This window comes from Aspergillus candidus, assembly GCF_002847045.1.
Source record: "Aspergillus candidus strain CBS 102.13 unplaced genomic scaffold BDW47scaffold_12, whole genome shotgun sequence".
NCBI classification, from domain to species: Eukaryota; Fungi; Ascomycota; class Eurotiomycetes; order Eurotiales; family Aspergillaceae; genus Aspergillus; species Aspergillus candidus.
Window position 1 is genome coordinate 394971 of NW_020194017.1, and position 14946 is coordinate 409916.

At 54.8% G+C, this 14946-nt stretch overlaps 7 protein-coding genes across 7 annotated transcripts; 3 read left to right on the top strand and 4 right to left on the bottom strand.

Moving 5' to 3' along the window:
* Nucleotides 1-75: 75 nt before the first annotated feature.
* Nucleotides 76-1810, bottom strand: BDW47DRAFT_130855 (putative MFS transporter; the record flags this gene model as incomplete). The annotated part of the gene is made up of 2 exons (XM_024817186.1): nucleotides 76-320; nucleotides 379-1810. 2 exons carry the CDS (start codon nucleotides 1808-1810, stop codon nucleotides 82-84), a joined length of 1671 nt encoding a protein of 556 aa, XP_024673717.1. The 3' UTR covers nucleotides 76-81.
* A 704-nt stretch (nucleotides 1811-2514) lies between these two features.
* Nucleotides 2515-3816, top strand: BDW47DRAFT_116484 (putative toxin biosynthesis protein (GliH); the record flags this gene model as incomplete). The annotated part of the gene is made up of 3 exons (XM_024814940.1): nucleotides 2515-2993; nucleotides 3050-3630; nucleotides 3701-3816. The coding sequence occupies 3 exons, from the start codon at nucleotides 2515-2517 to the stop codon at nucleotides 3814-3816; spliced, it is 1176 nt and encodes a 391-aa protein (XP_024673718.1).
* A 762-nt stretch (nucleotides 3817-4578) lies between these two features.
* On the top strand, nucleotides 4579-6243 carry BDW47DRAFT_11863 (uncharacterized protein). The gene is made up of 2 exons (XM_024815238.1): nucleotides 4579-5104; nucleotides 5155-6243. The coding sequence occupies exons 1-2, from the start codon at nucleotides 4731-4733 to the stop codon at nucleotides 5864-5866; spliced, it is 1086 nt and encodes a 361-aa protein (XP_024673719.1). The 5' UTR covers nucleotides 4579-4730; the 3' UTR covers nucleotides 5867-6243.
* An 840-nt stretch (nucleotides 6244-7083) lies between these two features.
* BDW47DRAFT_11867 (Zn(II)2Cys6 transcription factor domain-containing protein) lies at nucleotides 7084-8554 on the top strand. Its single transcript, XM_024815247.1, has one exon. It carries the CDS (start codon nucleotides 7090-7092, stop codon nucleotides 8323-8325), a length of 1236 nt encoding a protein of 411 aa, XP_024673720.1. The 5' UTR covers nucleotides 7084-7089; the 3' UTR covers nucleotides 8326-8554.
* A 93-nt stretch (nucleotides 8555-8647) lies between these two features.
* On the bottom strand, nucleotides 8648-10430 carry BDW47DRAFT_116488 (cytochrome P450; the record flags this gene model as incomplete). The annotated part of the gene is made up of 4 exons (XM_024814941.1): nucleotides 8648-9203; nucleotides 9261-9345; nucleotides 9405-10230; nucleotides 10281-10430. 4 exons carry the CDS (start codon nucleotides 10428-10430, stop codon nucleotides 8648-8650), a joined length of 1617 nt encoding a protein of 538 aa, XP_024673721.1.
* A 1235-nt stretch (nucleotides 10431-11665) lies between these two features.
* Nucleotides 11666-12222, bottom strand: BDW47DRAFT_102954 (uncharacterized protein). The gene has a single exon (XM_024811960.1). It carries the CDS (start codon nucleotides 11882-11884, stop codon nucleotides 11723-11725), a length of 162 nt encoding a protein of 53 aa, XP_024673722.1. The 5' UTR covers nucleotides 11885-12222; the 3' UTR covers nucleotides 11666-11722.
* A 13-nt stretch (nucleotides 12223-12235) lies between these two features.
* BDW47DRAFT_102955 (putative NADH-ubiquinone oxidoreductase 64 kDa subunit) lies at nucleotides 12236-14831 on the bottom strand. The gene is made up of 5 exons (XM_024811961.1): nucleotides 13860-14831; nucleotides 13440-13780; nucleotides 13240-13390; nucleotides 12443-13174; nucleotides 12236-12354 (listed from the first exon to the last, which is right to left on the bottom strand). The coding sequence occupies exons 1-5, from the start codon at nucleotides 14671-14673 to the stop codon at nucleotides 12338-12340; spliced, it is 2055 nt and encodes a 684-aa protein (XP_024673723.1). The 5' UTR covers nucleotides 14674-14831; the 3' UTR covers nucleotides 12236-12337.
* Between the last annotated feature and the right edge of the window lie 115 nt (nucleotides 14832-14946).

The following is a 14946-nucleotide window of genomic DNA, read 5'->3' on the forward strand; positions in this document are numbered from 1 at the left end:
AACGGTGAAAAGTAAATTTAACAGTCAAAAATTCAATCTAGCTGGCTCTTCAGGCCCTGTGCGTGGGTATCTTGAACCTCCTCATGCAGCGGCCGCAGCGGTAATGAACAGCCGCTCCCATTTCATGCCGAATGTCGCGAGCAGAGTGACCGCTCCAGCCACAATACAAAGGATATAAGTCCGATCAATGGCCGTGACGATCGCAGAGAGAACGTTGCTCTTAGTGGCCGGGTCCAAGTCTTGGACGAAGGTCGAGCCAGTTCCGGATATGGCATCAATGATAGTCGAACGGGCCTCATGTGGGAGGACCCATGCAATTCCTAGGGAGCAAACCCCATGAGTTCACAGCTCATAATGCGGGGGGAAAGAGTGACTTACGCTTCGCAGCCTCATTGACAAAGACGCACTGTGCGATGACCAAGGCAAAGGTCAATCCATTCAGCTGCGCCGTGGTGGTGAACGCAACGGCGGCCGGAACCTTTTCGGGCTTGACTTTCGCCTGCGCCACGGCATGACCCAGTTGGAGATACATGCCGGATCCCAAACCAATCAGCGCACTGTATCCGTAGGTCGCTCCCGCGCTGCTGTGAGGATGGATTGTGTACATCAGCGCGGAGCCCACTAGACACAAAGCTCCTCCCATGATGTACCAGGGGATGTAGTACCCCAAACGGGCGGTGAGGAATCCGCCTCCGACGCAACTGAACACGAGCAGGCAGACAAATGGGAGTAGCCGGACGCCCGACTGGAGCGATTCGTCTGATGCAGTGAACTGGAAGTACAGGGGGATGATGTACGTGGGGACCGTCACGCAGACTCCGGTGCAGCAACCGCAGATGAAGAGGAGAGTCAGGAGCGGCTTGCGCCATGAGACCAGTTCCACGGGGAAGAGACGTGTCTCTTCGGTGGTGAAAATGCAGAAGGTTTGCTGGATGCCAAAGGCAATAAACAACACTCCACCGAGCACGAGTGCGACGATGATGCCGGGTGCGTCCCAGGGATACATGGCGCCGGCGAAGTTGACACCGATGACTCCCGCCGCAAAGGCACCCATGAGAACGAGCGTGCCAACAAGATCCATCTGCTTCAGCCGCTCGATCACAGGGGTCGCCACGGGCTGCGGGTGCAGCGAAGGCAGCAAGAAGATGTACACCGGAGTGAACAGGCCGCCGACACAAAGATTGATGTAGAACGACCACCGCCAGCCCGCCGGACTGTCGGTAAACGCGCCGCCGATGATGGGACCGAGGACGGTGCCCGCACCCCATGTCAGACCCATTGCACTGATATACATCGGACGTTCTTGCATCGACGTCATGCGAGGGAGGAAATTCATGACGCCGACGTACTGGCCCACGCCGCCCACGCCGCAGATCACACGGCCCCCGATGAGCGTGTTCATCGACTGCGCCGCTCCGCAGACGGCGGAGCCGGCCATGAACACCGCAATGGAGAAAATATACATCCACTTGATATTGAACAGGTTGAAGATTTGAAGCCAGGTCAGGACGGTCGCGCTGGAGGCCATCACGAATGCGACGCCGGACCAGGCCAGCTTGTCCACTCCGTTCAGCGATTTGATGATGGCAGGCTGGATGTTGGCGACGATGGTATTGTCTAGGGCAAAGAGGAAGGTAGAGCTGTAGATGGCCAGAACGACTGTCACCCATAGGAAGCCGTGGACATTGCGTGGACTCGTCGAAACCTCCTTGCTCTGGTCGCTGTTCGAACTGCTACTCTCTTGCTTTTCTGCGTCTTGTGCAGTGTCCAAGTTTGACGGCCGCGTCTCCGTATCGGTGAGATCAGCCATTGTTGGAGAAAGTATGGTCTGGAGAAACACTGAACGGTGTCCCAGTCTCGAGAGTAATGGATTGAACAGAATAGCCCGTTGCACGAGGAAGTATCCTGACTTTAGTTGAGATCAACAAGAGCCACACCGCGTCTCCAGAAGTTAATTGCGCTGACAAATGCCATGGAACGGTGAAGCTTGGATTAGAAATTGTATTGAGAGCAAGACGACAGGGAGATTCACTGCAGTCGACTGATTTCATGTTGGGTGACGATGTTCGGGTACTTGACGGGGGATTAGGGCTGGCGCTGGATCGCCGAAAGGGGTAAAAAGAGGGCTTATATACAGCACCGCAAGCATGAGATGGGATCCACTATTGCTTAGCTGTCACTCTGATAATTATTAAGGCGATTATTTAAGTGATTATGAATCAATTCCTGTCTCTTGCTTCCTTGTTCTCAGCAGCAAGAGAGACCAAAACGCCCCGATGAGTGCTGACTAAGAACCCCCCGAGGATCGGGCTGTTTCCCTTAGCCCTAAGTTGTGTCTGGTGAGGGTCACTCCACGATGTCAAGTTACTCTCGACTTCCATTTTATTCCATTGATAGAACTCTGTCAACATGATCATAGGCGCGGAAGCCCTTCTCTTTGTCAAATTCTACTCCCACTCTCTTGGTCACTTGAGAGCAGGTAGTGCTCCGAGGCTTGACGACTGACCAGCTATCATGCTTGACACTCTCCTGAACCTGGAAGATGCGTATTCTTCGCGCGAGGAGATGCCCTTCTGGGCCACCAAGTTCTTGACGCCAACCTTCATGGCCGTCGCCATCCTCACCACCATTTCTTCCCCAGGGCCCATGCGCGTCACCGTCGGAATGACAGCCTTTACCAGTCTATGGCTGTACGTGCTCACCCACTGGGTATCCGGTCCAGCTTTCTTCATGGATGCGATCTTCATGATCTCCATCACGGTGCGGTGGATGCTCATGTTCCTGACTGGAACTCCCGAAATCGACTACTACCAGAACAGCAAGACCGCGACGAGGCTTGGCAGCACCAGCGCAGACGGAGGAACCCTACACGGCTCGGCGTTCCTGAATAAAGTCAAATGGAGCGTGGAATTGTGGTCATGTTGGCGCGGCCAGGGTTGGAATTTCGCTGACCAGCATCTCCGACGAGGCGCGGAGCAGACTCAGTCCCGGTGGTATGTCTGTTTCCTGGAGTGTTTTTCAAAGGGCAGCTGCTGATAGAGCTTGGTAGGGAATACCTGGTTGCAAACGCAGGGAGAATCCTTCTGAACCAGTACATCTCCGATGTGGTGCGGAAGTACGCATTCTGCGCGTTCTGGCCGGCAAAAGTGGCAAGTGTGGATTTCCGCGCATTGCCCATCCTTCACCAGCATCTGCTCGTTGGGGCTCAATTGGTTCGAGACAGCCTCATGCTAGACAGCGAATATCGCAAGGCTTCCCTGCTCTTCGTCGGGCTGTATCTGTCCACGCCGGATCGCTGGCCCGGCCTCTTCGGCAGCCCGGCCGACCTATTCACTGTACGGAATTTCTGGGGGAGAGTCTGGCATCAGATGTTCCGGCACATGTTCATACGGTCTGGCGAGGTGGTGGCTAAAGCTCTCGGTTCGGAAAAGGGGTCTCTGGTCTATAAGTATACGAAGCTGTACGTGGGATTCTTGGTATCCGGAGTCCAACACTTCGCGTGTCCGCTGTTAATTCCATCTTTGCGCTATGGCTGGGGAATGTTTTGGCAGATGCCATCGTACGCGGCCATCATTACCCTGGAAGATCTGATCAAGCACTATGGCAGGAAAGCTGGGATTCAAGATAACGGTGAGTTTTCTCGTGGTTGCGTCTTTTTTGATTATTTTCGATCATATTTGCTAAGTGGCTTCCGCAAAAGGATTTGTCAGAGGTCTAGGGTATATCTGGACGGTGTACTGGATGACCTTGATCTACGCCCTACCTGTTGGATATGTGTCGGACATTGGGGGGTTTTCGGGGGGGTGCGCAGCCTAAATCCTTTGCCAATGGCACGCAAGCATCGATAGCTATAAGCTAGGGGAGTTTCGCGCGAGTTTCCACATTCTCTAGTAGATGTAAGTAGAGTTGCCGAGTTTAAACAATGTTATATATTGTCGTGTGACTTGGGTCTCCTGGTGTCTGGAAGCCAATATCGAGCAATCAAGGTGCATGAAGGGTCTGGTATGGCTATAGAGCATTCTAATGCTAGTCAATAAGCCGATGAGTCTGGTAAAGTTGAATGTTGCTCTTCAAGTTTTCGTAATACCGTTTCTTGTCTATGAATAAAACCAACAGAAAACTTCTCCATGGAAGGTGCATAAGGTACTCTGTATGTCCTACGAGGAAAATAAATACTTCAAATTGGGTGTTTTGCTTCTGACCAGTTGACCAGTGGGGGACAGAGACTCGAGAGCTGAGCCTTCACACTATATTCCTTACTGCTACAGCTGGACATTCCTACGAAACCACCCAGATTGCGAAATAGTAAACAACCAGGGAAAAAAAAAAAAAATTAATAACAATAATAATAATTGCATAATATAGGTCGTTGCTGATCCTCGGGGAGAAATATCTGCCTAACTAAGCCCGAGAGGCTGCCAGGTAAAACAACCCGAACCCGACTGCATGCATGCGCCGGAGTGTTTGATGTAGTACCTAGTTAACTAACTCCTTGGTCATCTGTGCTTGCTTGGTAAACAACTTCTCGCTCAAAACCCGGACAGTATAGAATTGACCGGTATTCTAACCAAGGATTCAGATCAAGCATATTAGCTGCCGTCCCCATGGCGAGGAATCCTGATTCCTCATACTGGTTTCTGGCCCGGTTCTATCCTGCGATTTTTCCTCTGCTTGGATTTTGTTCAACCCCCAAGACTATACAGTGAGACGATATCGTCTCCCGTGCTAGGATGACGCTCCTTGGCCTCCTCCACGGCTTGCCCGTCTGGCGATTGCTCTTTTCTACTGGCTACTGCGGCGGGCTAGCGTGGTTGGGATATTATTGTCTCTGGTCAGTCTCGCTTCGCCATGCAACGGCAGCCATCATGGAAGTCAGGAGAACCAGCCGATTTGCAGACGGTACTCCGTTGCTCCGTCGGTTCTCACCCTTTCCTACTTTGGATGCAAAACTCGTGCCCGCTGTGATTTTCTATAATGGGCTCATGGATGGGTCGGACCCGGTACACCGCCTGCTGCTGGTGGACATCCATTCGACGATGCAGGCTACTGCACTCTGTATCCTTGTCAGCAGCCGATCTTCGTCGTCATCCAGTCTATTCTTGATGTAAGTCTGCGAATTATCGAACGAGGCTCTAGCCGGCTGACTGCCTACAGAGTCCCCACGATATGGAACATCTTCAATCAATTCTACGGCGCCGCCTTCGTCTATCCTCTCTACCTCCTGTTGGAGTCCGTGAGCCGCGGTTTCGACACGCTTCGTCCGGTGGACAATTCCCGGGTCTCGGCAGCATTGCTGGTCAGCGCCCTTCTGGGCTCACTCCTGCCTTTCACTTTCTTATTCCCGGCGTTCATCCCCTGCAGCGTCGCACGAAAACAGCGAGCAATCGCACTCTACCGTTTCGCCCCCATCATCTTCGCGCTAGTGCAATGGGTGGGAGAGCACCTCCCGCTTGAGGCTCTGTCTGTGGGTGTCCACCCCGACTCGGCTCCTTATGTTGCGGCTGGGCTGGCAGCTGCAGTGGGTCATTTCTATGCGCTTGGTGGGGCTGTTGCTGCGGCCCGGCAACCTCGGGGCGGCACCATCCGCTGGAGCCATATCGGATACGTTTTTCGCAGGCTCTATCTCCCTAGTGCTACGCCGCCCCCTTCTGGTATCGCCGTGCTCCCTCAGGCCGCTCACACGTTCCTCCAATACGACGTTTGGATACTCCTGGCGGCGTTCGTTCCGTACGCATATTTGTTGTTGGCGCCGGTTGTCAGCATGTCTTTTTGGATCGTCATTCCATGCCTGCTGTCAGCAACGGTGGCACTGGGTCCAGGGGCGATGTTGGCGTTTGCTTATGCCCTTCGGTGGCACGTATCCTGACACTCGACCAAATGGACGGAGGTTTCTAAACTGCGAGCACACTGTCTTGCCCAGTTCCTGTTCGTCAGTTGACTTGGACTACCCAGGAAGTGAAAGGGAAGAGCACAGTCTGAATAGGGCTGTCCGGTCCAGTTTATCTCCTGACATACAGTCAACAATATACCTCCCGATCAATGATGCAAGGTGAAGAGGCCATGCATATGCAAGTTATATACGATAGATAAGGATTAAATCCAGATGACAGGAAGCCCAGAAAAATCGAGAATTGAATCAAACCTGAAGGCAAGTAGGCCAAGGATGCTATCCCCACAACATGTTGAACCAATCGTGCGGATGCCATCCAAGACGACTCGCAACCAGTGATGCTCCCTTGCCACTCTTGATAATGAGACAATACTTGCAAAACCTGTGGGGATTGCTATTACGTATTCCTGCATGAAGCCAAAGAAGCAGAAACACCACCTCCATCCACTATGCCCTCTGGTGGCTCTAGACCCGTCTGCTGGTTTCATTGTGTTAATCCTGGAACTCGCCCATTGAAAGAACGAGACCAACGGATAGCCAAGGTTATCTGAGCGCAAGCACATGGCGAGGCTATTGACGGATGAGGCGTCCTGCACGGATGAGGCGCCCTGCACGGATGAGGCGTCCTGCACGAATGTCCCAGTCTTCAACTTGCCTATATCAGCCGCGTATGCATAAAAGAGCCTGCATGGCCCAGACTACCGGGCATCCCTGGCAGTTGAACAGGGTCGAAGGTGATTGAAATGTTTGCTGCCGAATCCCTGATAGTCTGCTCTGTCTCAATTGGCCCAGCTGAACAGGTCATGATGGGAACGAACCATGCCCCCCCTGCAGAGAGGGAATTGTCCCAATGGCACCACCAAGCACCAGTTACCGTCGGTGTCTTCACATGAACGTTGTTGGTAGACCCACTGGCATGAACTAGAAAGGAGGGTCCGGTCACTATATAGCTGGGATCTCTAATTTGTCCCGTAGCTGAGGTAGCACAACATCTTCAAGCATATAACACGCGACTGTCTGCATATCATAGTAAGTCCTTGGGACCATGGCTGCGATGCTGCCTCAGCCTTCAGGCATCCCACTTGAGAGCCGCCAACTCGTGACCCACCCCCGCTTAGTCACTCTTGCCCGTCCGCTTCTCCACACTCGGACAATCATCACATAACCATCATCTAGACCAACCTTATCACGTCCCGATCATGCCTTCCACTCATTCATCCCCATCGCCGCTCGGTGCACAAGCGGAGGTGACTGCAAGCTGGGAGCGTCTGCGCAAGTCCTGTGATTTCTGCCAGGAAGCCAAAGTCAAGTGCAGCCAGCACAAGCCCTCATGCCATCGCTGCCTCCGTCATCGCCAACCCTGCGTCTACAGCCCGCAACGTCGCACAGGACGACCGAGGAAGAAGGCGACCTTCGTCGGGATTGCGTTTCCCACCGTGAATTCTGGGAGTGACATCAACGGGACAACAATCAGAGAGCCTACTAACTCAACTGTCAATGGTCAGGACCTCGTCACGGCCGATGTCCGCGGTGATGAACCACCTTTGCTGACCGGTGACATGACCGCGGACAACATCAATCCCATCGACAGCGTCTTTCAGTCCTCGTTCGAAGCCTTGTTAGCAGCCCCGTCACTCGGCAAGGATCCCGCCGGCAGAGATCACAACTCAGACGTTCATCATACCGGCTATCTTGCCGCCTCCCCTCCCTCCTCCGATGCGTTCGGCGATTTCTCCCTTCTCTTGCACGATTATAATATCCCCCTTCTACCACATCAGGCGCATGTTCTCGACATCGACCAGCGGCCCTCGCTCAGTGTGGACGCCTTCAACACAAGCAGCGAGTATGGGGACTGCGGAGCGAAATGTTACACGACGCTTCTTCAACAGCTGTTGTTCTTGCGCCAGTCGCTTCCCGAGTCCACGCGACCCTCCATCGACGTGATCCTGCAGGTGGAGCGCCACGTGCGCAGTCTTCTCGACCGGGTTTTGGGCTGCAACCTGTGTGTCAGTAATCGCTCCTCTGCTCTCCTCATGTCGGTGATTACGGAGCGTGTGGTCCAGATGCTTGACTGGATCATCGAGGAGAAGACCCTGCTGGACACCGAAAGTGCGCGCTCCAGCCGGCGAACATACAGCACCTGGGCACGCACTTCACGACTGCCCCCCACTGGCAGCCGGGCCGGCGATCGGACGCACGTCTGCCGCGTTCCACTCGTTGTAGGTAATACCGAACTAGACCAGGATAGCAAAGAGTACTTCCTCAAGCAGCTTATCCTCATGCGGATGAAAATGTTTGCCGTCAAGGTTCAGGATGTGCGACGTACCACTAATATGCGAGCCGGGGACTGCATTTACCGTGCTGCCGAATTGGTGCTTTCAGAGTCTCTTCAGCGATTAGACTACCTTCGTGGCCAGGTTCAACTGTGGGAGTGACGTCCTCACCCACTAACCAAAAAAAAAACAAAAGAACGATAATGAGATACCCATACAGCATTCATGACCGTTATGTTTCAGTCTACATCAATGCGAAAGAGCGCGCAGTAATCCCTGTAGTACTTCCCCCTTCTCCTTTTTTCGTCTTTCTAGTCTTCACTCCGATTCGACATATTCCGACCTCGGTGTACCTACACTTCCTCAGTCTTGAATTGGAAGAGCGTCTCGAGCGTGATGATTACTTGTATGTACGGCTTTCCTCTATCTCTGCATTGCCTTGTTCATAAAACGCTAACGTTTGGCCTGTACCAGGAACATTGGCTCATTCTCCTGCCCTGTCGATCAATCTGGCAATACCCTCAGGGGTTGCCTTCCACTGCTGGTTCTGGTCGAGGGACACTTTCAGTTCCTCCATCCATGTCTTCCGAATCAGCTGGGCATGCTTTGAGCTTCGAGGTGCAATATGTGCCGAGAATGGGTTTAGGCAAACAATAAATCCCGGCCGCAGGTCATCCTTGTCGATGGGTAGTCTCTTCCCCTGCTCATCGGTCGCTTGCATCGTGTTGAAGCCCCACAGCCAATGCGAGATCACCAGGAACAGGCTTCGTTCTGCCAGATGCTGCCCTGGACAGATCCGACGGCCGGCGCCAAATGTGAACAGGAGCTGCCCGTCGCCGTTGTAGCTGGCGTTGGGCTTTCCTTCCCAGCGTTCTGGACGAAACTCTTGTGGTTCCGGGAAGAGCGACGGGTCATTGTGGATCGCGTACGAGTTCATGATCAGGCCCGTCTCCTCCGCAATCTCGTAGCCGTTCCAGCGAACCGGTCCGTTGGCGGCGCGGGGGAGCGAGAGCGGAACGGCAGTGATCCAACGTTGGCTCCTAAGAAAGTTCTCGACGTCATCAGGTATTCATGCTTTTGGAGAGATCGGGACTTACTCTTGGATGACCTGTCGGGTGTATGGCAACCTCGCTGCGTCATCGTCCGTGGGCAGACGATCAGGACCAACAACCCTGTCGATCTCTGGACGAATTGAGTAATGGTCCGTTGCAACACTGTGTACAATGCAGAGGAAACATTACCTTCCTGAGCTTTTTTTTGCGCGTCTGGGTTGAGACAGATCGCAGCAACCCAGTTGCTTAGACTGGACGCAGTCGTATCGGTGGTTCCTGTCAGCAGGTGATGGCCGATTTCCGCGCCTTCAATTTCCGATACTCCGGGCCACCCTTGCTTCAATTTCTCCTGAATTGCGTGGTTGAAAGAGGGAAGGGCAGCGCCCTCGACCGTGCGATCCTGGACATCCGAGTAGTTGCGCCGTATGAGATCGCGATGCTTGGCGGCAATTTCGCGCGCCTGTTTACATACAGGGAAGAACCACTGGGGAATCTTCCACAGGGATGGCCAAGAGTCCAGAAACGCACCGCGGACCCCGGTCTCGGACAAATCGTATAGATCCTGGATGGTCTCCTTGACGCGGGCATCCGCTGGGCTGACGATTCGCCGGCCGTTCACCATGGTCATGGCCACACTATTACTGTACCGCTCGATGTGATCTCGCCATTCGTTCGGCGCCTGGAGGAGATCGAATAGCAGTTGCCGAGTCTCCAGCTCCTGATACGGCTGATACTGCTTGGCGGCGCTGCCGTTGAGGACCGTCTGCCACATCTTCCGCGCGTGGCGCCACTTTTCCCCGTTCATCAGCCCGGGAAAGTGGCCATCGCGCATGAGCAACTGAAAGCGAGACGGCGGGCGGGCCTGGGAGTTGGCGCCCTGTTTGATGAAAATGTCGCTTACCTCCTGGAGACCGCTCACGACCACATGGGCCGTATCGCCTAGCATGACGGTATACACCCGCCCGTACGTCTTGGCCCATTTGGTATATTGATACTGCGGGAACAGCATGTCCACCTGGATCCTCGGTCAGGAAGGACTTGAGATAGATGAATACAAGGACGCACCTGCTTGAGGTTTCCCCATATCAGCTCCGTGGCCGGGCCGGGAGGGAGACCCTTGGGCCGGGTTCCAATCCTCAGGCGAATTGTAGCGAGATAGCCCACGGCAACGAGGAGCACCACCGGTGCATATCCGTAGATGTAAAGAGAGTCCATCGCAGCGCTGGAAGACGAGCCTGGGTCCTGCCGTTATTCTGGCCCCTACTTGCATCCTGTCTCTCAGCTTTATACCCTCCCATTTTCTAAATCGGGCAAAATCATATCAACGATGTGCATTGTCTAGGGGCGCGAATCTGCGAAAGCGACGGTGTTCGCCACGGCATAGTTGCTAAAACCGGAAAACCCACCGAGACCAGGCAGGCAGGCCCCTCACGTTCACGTCGGGTGGTTTTCCATATTGCGACGATCGTGCCATAGACACGAATCCATTCCTCATCAGGACCCATCACTCCGAAAACAATCTCCCCAGCAGCGCCAACACCCTCGATAAACACCGACTGACAGGGCCGGCCCCCTCCCGACCATACAGCCCGGGCCCCATGCTCGACGCACCCATCCCCAGGTCCAAGTCCACCCCGGCCGTCTCCTTTCCCCGGAGATACACATCGCGCAGGAGGACACTCAAGTTGGTGAGCACGGCGGAGACCACCTGTCGCGCGAGGAGGGTCTCCTCCTCGGCCTGGAGGGTGAGTTTCCCCAGCGCCATGGGGGATCTGGCACATGTCAGCGGGGAGGCTGCGTGGGACGCAGGCGTGGCAGTCGCGGTGCCGTTGCCAGAAGCGGTAGCAGTGGGACCGAGCTCGTCGTCGAGGAGGCTGTAGGCGGTGCAGGCTGCGTGGCAGAGGGAGAGCACGGCGTCGGAGAGATCCACGAGCGGGCCATTCAGGTCCTGGTTGTAGCTGTGGCTAGCGCTGTGGCAGGGACTTCTACAGCCCTCAATAGATTTGCAGAGGTCGTCGAGGGGCTGGGTGAGGGTGGTGAGGAAGCTGAAGTCAAAGGAGCCTTGTACGGGGAGGGTGGAGGAGAGGTGTTTGATTCTGGGTGGACAGGGGCAGGGGGCGCTGGTGCTGGTGCTGGTGCTGGTGCTGGTGCTGGTGCTGGTCATTGTGGGTTGGTTATCTGGCAGTCTATGATCGAGGCAGGTGGAGGTTGGGAGTAGTTCAAGGTGAGGTACAGACAATGAACGGTTAACTAGTTAGTTAGTTGTGCAATACGCATGACTAATTAGTGATGCTGTTCTAGGATGGTCGCTTATAGTAATACCCTGAGTGCTTATCTGGCTTCTACCATCTGACAACCATACTATCCTCCCGTTATCACTACGAGAAGAACTGATTCTGGGGCCTCGGCAGACCGAGATGCTCTCGAAGAGTCGTGCCTTCGTACTCGCGGCGGACAATCCCGCGACCCCGCAGCTCGGGGACAAGCCTCTCGACCACGGCATCCCATCACCCCGCACCGTCTTGCTGGTGTTGGTCTCGGGGATGTCCTCTGGAGAGGCCCATCCGATTCAAACCCAGATGCATCGGTCCTAAGAGCAGCCGACAGGGACGCAATCGCGCTGTTGTAGTGGACGAGGCTGTTGAGCTTTGACCGCTTGGCGCGGGCATCGTCCACGCTGTCACTGATGACGATCAATGCGGCTGGGAGGATCTTAAAAGAGACCTGATGGTAGTACTAGGCTTTAGGGCAGTGTGGCGGGCAAGAGTAGACTGCGAGTAGAGAAGCGGGCAAGGGGGTGATTATTATATGGAGTGTAGTTTATTGAGGTTACTCGCTCAGGGCACTCGGTCTCTCGCTCACCCCGTGCTCAGTGATCGCCTTCGGCTGCTCAGGGCGTGCTCGGATCTACTCAGTGAGCAAAAAGCGGCAAACGGTGAGCATTAAAACGGAAAGAGTAGGCCATCGACCGTCATAGAAAATCAAGTACATATGTAGATGGATAGACATATTAAGATGCGGGAGGGGTGTGGATTGTCAAGTGACATGGAAGATATATTACTGACTATTCCACTGATTTGTGATCTAGTCTTCCACCTTTCTCTCTATCTATTACTTACCACTTAGAAGCTCATGAGATCTGCGAGCGAAAAATGTGTTAGCAAGTATTTCTTTATCTATTTCAAGGGAGGAAAGGTGGGAGGGGGGGGGGGGGGGGGGGAACATACCTCTCCCAAACAGCGTCCTTTTCGCCCAATCCATAGCTAGCATACACCTCGTCCGGAAGCTAACGCTCTGAGCAAAATACACACTCCGCCAGAGATACATAGCCAGCACGCCGCCCGCGAAGTTCCTGCCGCCAAAGTCGAACACAGCCGCATTGCTGATATACGCCAGACTGCCGAGATGGCGGTACTTAAAGGCCCTGTAGACAGCCTCGTCGAGATCGCCGTAGTCGATCTCGTTAGTGCGCATGCCGGGCGTCGCGGCCGCGATCTTACGCAGCTTGCGGCCGAGGTATTCGCCTTGCTGGTTTGCGCGCTGGGCGGTGGCAGGGAGGGAGGTGAGCTTTGTGTCGATTTGGTGGAGGAGCTCGGAGAGTTCGCCGAAGTCGAGGGTGCCGGAGTGGTCTTTGTCGTATTGTTCGAAGAGGCGGTCTAGGCGGCGGAGGTGGTTGGATGCCTGGGGGAAGCGCTTCTTGACGCGTGATGCGACGTCGCGCCATTCGCGGAAGGTGAGGTGTAGCTTTTGCGGGTCGCGGCCTTTTTCCCAGGCGATGGTGCGCAGGAAGGAGACGATGTGGTCGGCGACGTTGTTCTGGACGGTGGCGCAGTCGCCGATGGCGTAGACGTCGCCTAGGGGGGCGCCGATTAGGCGCAGGTGGGTGTCGGTTTCGAGGGCGTGCTTGTTGTTTTGCGCGTCGAGTTTGTCCGAGAGCTTGCTGCAGAGCTCTGCTCGGGCTGTTGGGGTGATGGTGGTTAGCGGTGGAGTTGGGGTAGCTAGCTTGTTGTTATGGGTTCCTTACCGACACCGGTCGACCATAGGCAGAAGCCTGTTGGGATTTCCTTGACGACCGGCTTGCCGTCCTCCAACTGCGAGAAGACCACCCGATCCGCGCACACTTCCTTCACCCGAGAGTTGGTGAGGACATCAACAGTATCACGGGCAAATCGAGCCTGCAGGGGTTAGCTACCTGACCCAATGGACACGCAGATTTCGACATACCTCAGCATACTTGGACAGCGCCTCGTCATACGTATTAAGAATATGCGTGCGACTCTGAATAATATGAATAGAGATCTCATTCCTCAAGAGCTTGGGAAACGAGTAAAGCAGATCCTCGTTAAGCATATCAAACAGCTCCGCTGCAAATTCCACCCCCGTCGGGCCTCCGCCGCAGACGACGAAAGACAGCAGACGCCGGCGCTCCTCATCCGTCGTGGTCGGCATGCAAGCACGCTCCATGTTCTCCAGAACCTGGTTCTTAATCTGGCGCGCATCGTCGATCGTCTTGAGGAAGTGGCAGTTCTCGAGGCCCTTAACTCCGTGGGCGTTTGTGATGCAGCCTAGGCGAAACCACGTTAGCACAAAATACCTTAGGGATGGCTGATCGAGGAGCAGGGACATAAGAGGAAGGAAACATACCAACACCAATCACCAACTTATCATACGGGACATAAAAATTCCGCGGCTTGCCATGCGTATCAACCCCAGAAACCTCCACCAACTTCTCCGAAAAGTCGACATCGACAGCCTCGCCCTTCAAGAAGTGCCCACGAACGCGCTGCACGATCCGACGAATCGGCTCCACAAGCGACCTCAGCCCAAGCGTTCCCACCGTCGCAGACGGGAGCATCGGCGTAAACAGGAAGTAATTCGCAGGGGAAACCACCGTAACGTGATAGTCACCCGGATTCAACTGCTTCAGCAAAGCAACACTGCCCCACCCAGTACCCAAAATAACCAGCCGAGGCTTATCCTTCTGCTCCATCATCTCCTCGGAGTCATGGTCGCCGATCAGAAACTCCGCGATGGGTAGATTCTTCGGACCCCCGTGCCGGGGGTTCAGCGCCAGCTCCGACACGGGGATATCCTCGACAACACCATCCTCGCGGTAGGTGGTAGCGTCGTAGACAAAGAAGGCGACGACGACGGCGCCGCTCATCACGATGAAGAATCCGCAGTATGCGAAGGCTTTGACTACCGCGCTCGTGACGGGGGATTTGGGGCGGGGGTCCTCTTTAGCGGTGGTTGCTTTGTGTCGCACAGATAGGCGGCTGTTCACGACGGTGCGGGATGGCAGGCATTGGGGAGCCGGCCTGCGCTGGAGAGGCAACCCCCGCGCGGCGATTGCTCCCCTTGGTATCGTTCGTCCTGAAGTGTGGAATCGGCATGATTGCAGGGCAATCCTTGTCAGCGCCGACGGTTCCGGATGTCTCCGGAGCAGCACGGCGCTCATGGCGGTGGAAAGACGCGGGTTAGGAGAACCGAGACGGAGAAGAGTCTGGGACGATTATTGCGAGCGAAAACCAGGCATCAAGAATTGTTAGATACCAATCAATTGATGGGTGAGTGTGAGTTGAGAAAAGGGGAAGGTTGAAATGGGGGAGGGAGAAAAGAAGCGCAGGAATGAAACGATGTTCTTGCTACGTCACTAGGAGCCAACAAGCCTTCCCGCCAACGCGTTAGTGATCTCGACCCGCTGGGGGTCTGCCGGCTTGGCATCAAACCA

What these genes read in the sequence shown, in the direction of transcription:
- BDW47DRAFT_102954 (XM_024811960.1), bottom strand. Translation starts at nt 11,884, where the DNA reads ATGCCCGCGCCAAGCGGTCAAAGCTCAACAGCCTCGTCCACTACAACA.
- BDW47DRAFT_11863 (XM_024815238.1), top strand. Translation starts at nt 4,731, where the DNA reads ATGACGCTCCTTGGCCTCCTCCACGGCTTGCCCGTCTGGCGATTGCTC. An exon ending in TCATCCAGTCTATTCTTGAT is followed by an intron (nt 5,105 to 5,154) that starts GTAAGTCTGCGA and finishes GACTGCCTACAG; the next exon opens with AGTCCCCACGATATGGAACA.
- BDW47DRAFT_102955 (XM_024811961.1), bottom strand. Translation starts at nt 14,673, where the DNA reads ATGAGCGCCGTGCTGCTCCGGAGACATCCGGAACCGTCGGCGCTGACA. An exon ending in CGCTGTCCAAGTATGCTGAG is followed by an intron (nt 13,391 to 13,439) that starts GTATGTCGAAAT and finishes TAACCCCTGCAG; the next exon opens with GCTCGATTTGCCCGTGATAC. An exon ending in CCTATGGTCGACCGGTGTCG is followed by an intron (nt 13,175 to 13,239) that starts GTAAGGAACCCA and finishes TCACCCCAACAG; the next exon opens with CCCGAGCAGAGCTCTGCAGC.
- BDW47DRAFT_11867 (XM_024815247.1), top strand. Translation starts at nt 7,090, where the DNA reads ATGCCTTCCACTCATTCATCCCCATCGCCGCTCGGTGCACAAGCGGAG.